Genomic DNA, 3,675 nt, shown 5'->3' on the forward strand with positions numbered 1-3,675 from the left:
TACATACATACATATAGCTCTACGTATGCATTTTACCTCAGAGTGGGCGTATGTCGATCATACCATAAATATATGCTTCTATTGTAGTGTGAGCGAGTAAGAATGGGAAATTGAATAATAGGACGTACTTTCCAATATAGTTTGTGAATCGATAATCAAATTAGATGACCTAGAAATGTTAAGACATCGTGTTTTATTTTTATACTCTCTTCTCTATTAATGCATTACATTTTTTTTTTCCATTTCAGTTGTTGGCTGTCCTATTACTTCTTTCCTTATATTTGGATAATGGATGGTCAACGATTGGCTGTGATCGTGGTAAGTATCAATTCTTCCTCATTAAATCTATAAAGGTCTCATAGACTATAATATAGCATTCATATTGTATTCACTTTTACTTTATTCGACCTAATTTGATGGTTATTGATATGCAGTCAGTCAGCAAAATAATATCCGCCAATCAGCTGAATTTTATATTTGTTTTCGATGTACTTGCCTGGGAAGTGATTTTATCTGGGACCGATGTCAAAATTAATGCGATTACAGCGTGGAAGATGCCTGTAAGCCATTTTAAAACACAGAAAAACTGTTAGCCTCACTTACACATTTATTATTTAGAAGGACGAAAATTCCGACTAAATAAGAAATGTTGAAGTAAAGTTGACAGTTTTTCTGTATTTTGAATGGTTTCGTGTCTTTCATGCTGTCCTTGGTTTATATTTGTGTTAATGGTAAAAAAAAAAAATGAACGTCTTGCTTTGGTGCAACATTAAGTTCTTTTCCGTCCAAATAGAAGATGCTTCTTTGAATCGAACTAGTATCTTTCAGGTGGTTATGGCTTTAAATCTTCTTCCAAAAGGGATGCAAAGCAATTTATCTGGTAAGATATCAATAGGAAAGTGAGAAAAAGGAGTAACTGTAATCACCTAGTTGAAATAAACTGGGGTCTGTCCCATTCCGTAGAAACAATTTATTGCTTGAGTTATTTTAGAAATAGGTCTCCTTATTTTGAACTTGAACCCGAAAAGCTCTTTTGCAAACTTGAACCCGAAAAGCTCTTTCGCAAACAGGTCGTCCTTATGCTTTTGTGGAGACTATGCAGAAATTTTATGAAATTTTTACGACGAATGCATAACAAGTAGTCTGAGAGAGAAAAGACATCTTTAAATGATCTTTAAAGGGCTACCAAGGTTGAAGGTGCAATTTATTTTGCACAGACCCCCACCAAATAAAAATCTTCCAATTCATAATGGCTACAGAATATTTAACAGCAGGAATATTGGTTTCACATTTTAACAGTTACATGAAACGGGGGTTAACCGATTATATCAACCCTCAACTAATATTTGCTTTATCGACTTTCAAAAGGATGAATGGTAAAGCCGACCCCGATGGCCTTTGAACTCGGAACGTGAAGTCGGAAAAAATCCATTTTCGAAGTGTCACGATGATATAGCTAACTTAGTCTATTATGGCTTTCGAACTTTACATGAACGGTTAAACTGATTAAATAAATAAATTATTAATTAATTAAATTCTATCGAGTACGCATTAAGATTTAATGAGAACCTATGTGTACCGCATAAAAAGATTGTAGAATTTGCACTTTGGATTTTAAATGCCGTAACATGAAACGCATTTGACCATTGTGTTTTAGATAAATACTTGTTGAGAAAATTACACCTGGAAGTCATAGAAATGCTAATCTTTATTAAACTGCGTCGTTGATGCAAAGAACTGAATAATCAGCACATTGATCTCTTCCAACACACACACGTATAGACATCGAAATGATCCTCCTGACTTAAAAGAACTTGTTTGACATTTTGTGGCTTCGTGTAAAACTATTGAAATTCTTTAAATCAATAATAATTCTTTAAGAATAATATCACTAATTCTTCAAAAATAATGAAAGAAAATCCCCGGCAGTTTTTTCTTACTAATTCAAGATGGCGCTAATTCATTTTCCAATGGAAAAAATTTTACAGATTTTAAAGCAATGAAAAAAATATTTCCTGATTAAAAAAATAAAATTGCAATTGAAATTATTTGTTTCCTTATTTCCGAAGATGGATTTCAAACTCTAATAAACAAGAGTGTCCAGCAGGAACTGAACCTCACTCTTTTAGGATATTGAATATCTTTCAACTATATTAGAATATTTTTACGATGAAAGCTGATCGTGTTATCACGGGTTCAAACATTTATTACATTGTTATACAATTACGTCGGTTGATTTTACAACGAACTAATCCGGGGAGATATTTTAATTTGCTTTCTGATTGTCACGTGGAAAAGGGATAATGTTGAGTTTTCGCCGGTGTCGACGATTAGCATTCAGCTGTTCGGCCAAGTATTTTCCTACTTGTAAAATCAAAGTGTAGAACGCTGAGTATTCAACATAACGTGTACCATTAAGTAAAATCTTGGCCTGAATCAGCCTGACACAATTTGATAAGGAAAGAGAGAGAGAGAGAGAGAGAGAGAGAGAGAGAGAGAGAGAGAGAGAGAGAGAGAGAGTGGTACAAATTGCGGTACTGGACTGGAAAATTAAAAATCAAATTCGATGTTGGTGAGACCTGAACTGGGAGTAGAAGCTGAGGTCAAATATATTGCCAGATATTCTAACTGATGCATAAACAATGCTCCTAATTGCAACAGGAGTGTAAGATAAAAATCTTTAAGAAACCTCTTAAGACAGCTTTTATTCGGATTATTTTAATGGGAGTAACCTTATAAGATTTAACACGCAAAAGACCAGAATTTTCAGGAAAGAGAAAAGTCGGTCAATTTAATCGACCTCAGTAAATAACTGGTACTTTATTTCTTCAGCACCGGAAGGTAGAGTCACCTCCAGCAGGATTCGAATGGACAATAAATATTATATGTAATGATTGACACAGATTATACTAATCTCATGTAAGATAATAAAATTGGTGAAAGGCAATATAATTGTTTCAAATTTTAATTATTTTTCTATTTACATAATTGTACTTTTTACTTTCATAGATTCAAATATTGATTTTTAATTTTGACACCAGATTCCGAAATTTATGGGACAGATACAAAAGAACTGATAATGAGCATATTTTAATAATTCTTATTTTATCGATCTGGAAAAAATGAAATGCAACAAAATATCTGTACGATCTAGAATATAATTATAACGGACAAAAGAAAATCCCGCATTGGAGTTTATCACACTGTAACTAAATATCATACAACGTTTATTAGGAAAGTGATAGAACTGACGAAGTGAGGGAGCAAAAGACGATATTAATTCCGGACATTTTCGTTTTGAGTTTAAATCCTGTCGAGGTTAACTTTGCATTTCAACTTTATGAAGATAACGTATGGCACAGGCGTGGTTGCGTGGTAAGAAGCCTGCTTCTCAGCCACATGGTTCAGGGTTCAGTCCCTCAGCATAGCACCTTAAGCAAATGTCTTTTACTGTGGCCTCGGGTCGATCAAAGCCTTGTGAGTGCATTTGGCAGATTCCGAATGTCCGCATTTCAAAACTATGTTAAAGAAAAAAAATCAAAGAAAAGCTGAGATTTTAGGATTAAATTGTTAATGAAAGAATTAAAATAAGATTTCATGATTGCTTTTAAATTACGTTACATTAAATGATTCTTATCTCTCACGGGATGGAGTACTTTTTTATCTTATCGGAAT

At 33.5% G+C, this 3,675-nt stretch overlaps 1 protein-coding gene and 1 long non-coding RNA gene across 5 annotated transcripts in view; one reads left to right on the top strand and one right to left on the bottom strand.

Moving 5' to 3' along the window:
* The window catches only part of LOC106878352 (PDF receptor), a 239,648-nt gene that overhangs the window by 162,037 nt on the left and 73,936 nt on the right, over positions 1–3,675 (top strand). For all 3 annotated transcript variants that reach the window (XM_052970347.1, XM_014927545.2, XM_052970348.1), the window contains exon 9: positions 249–318. In XM_052970347.1, coding sequence (XP_052826307.1) covers positions 249–318 — 70 coding nt within the window. The remainder of the gene's footprint in view (positions 1–248; positions 319–3,675) is intronic.
* The window catches only part of LOC106878353 (uncharacterized), an 18,337-nt gene continuing 17,872 nt past the window's right edge, over positions 3,211–3,675 (bottom strand). For both annotated transcript variants that reach the window (XR_001410496.2, XR_008264839.1), the window contains exon 3: positions 3,211–3,518. This is a non-coding gene — a long non-coding RNA (uncharacterized LOC106878353). The remainder of the gene's footprint in view (positions 3,519–3,675) is intronic.

This window comes from Octopus bimaculoides, chromosome 9, assembly GCF_001194135.2.
Source record: "Octopus bimaculoides isolate UCB-OBI-ISO-001 chromosome 9, ASM119413v2, whole genome shotgun sequence".
NCBI lineage: Eukaryota > Metazoa > Mollusca > Cephalopoda > Octopoda > Octopodidae > Octopus > Octopus bimaculoides.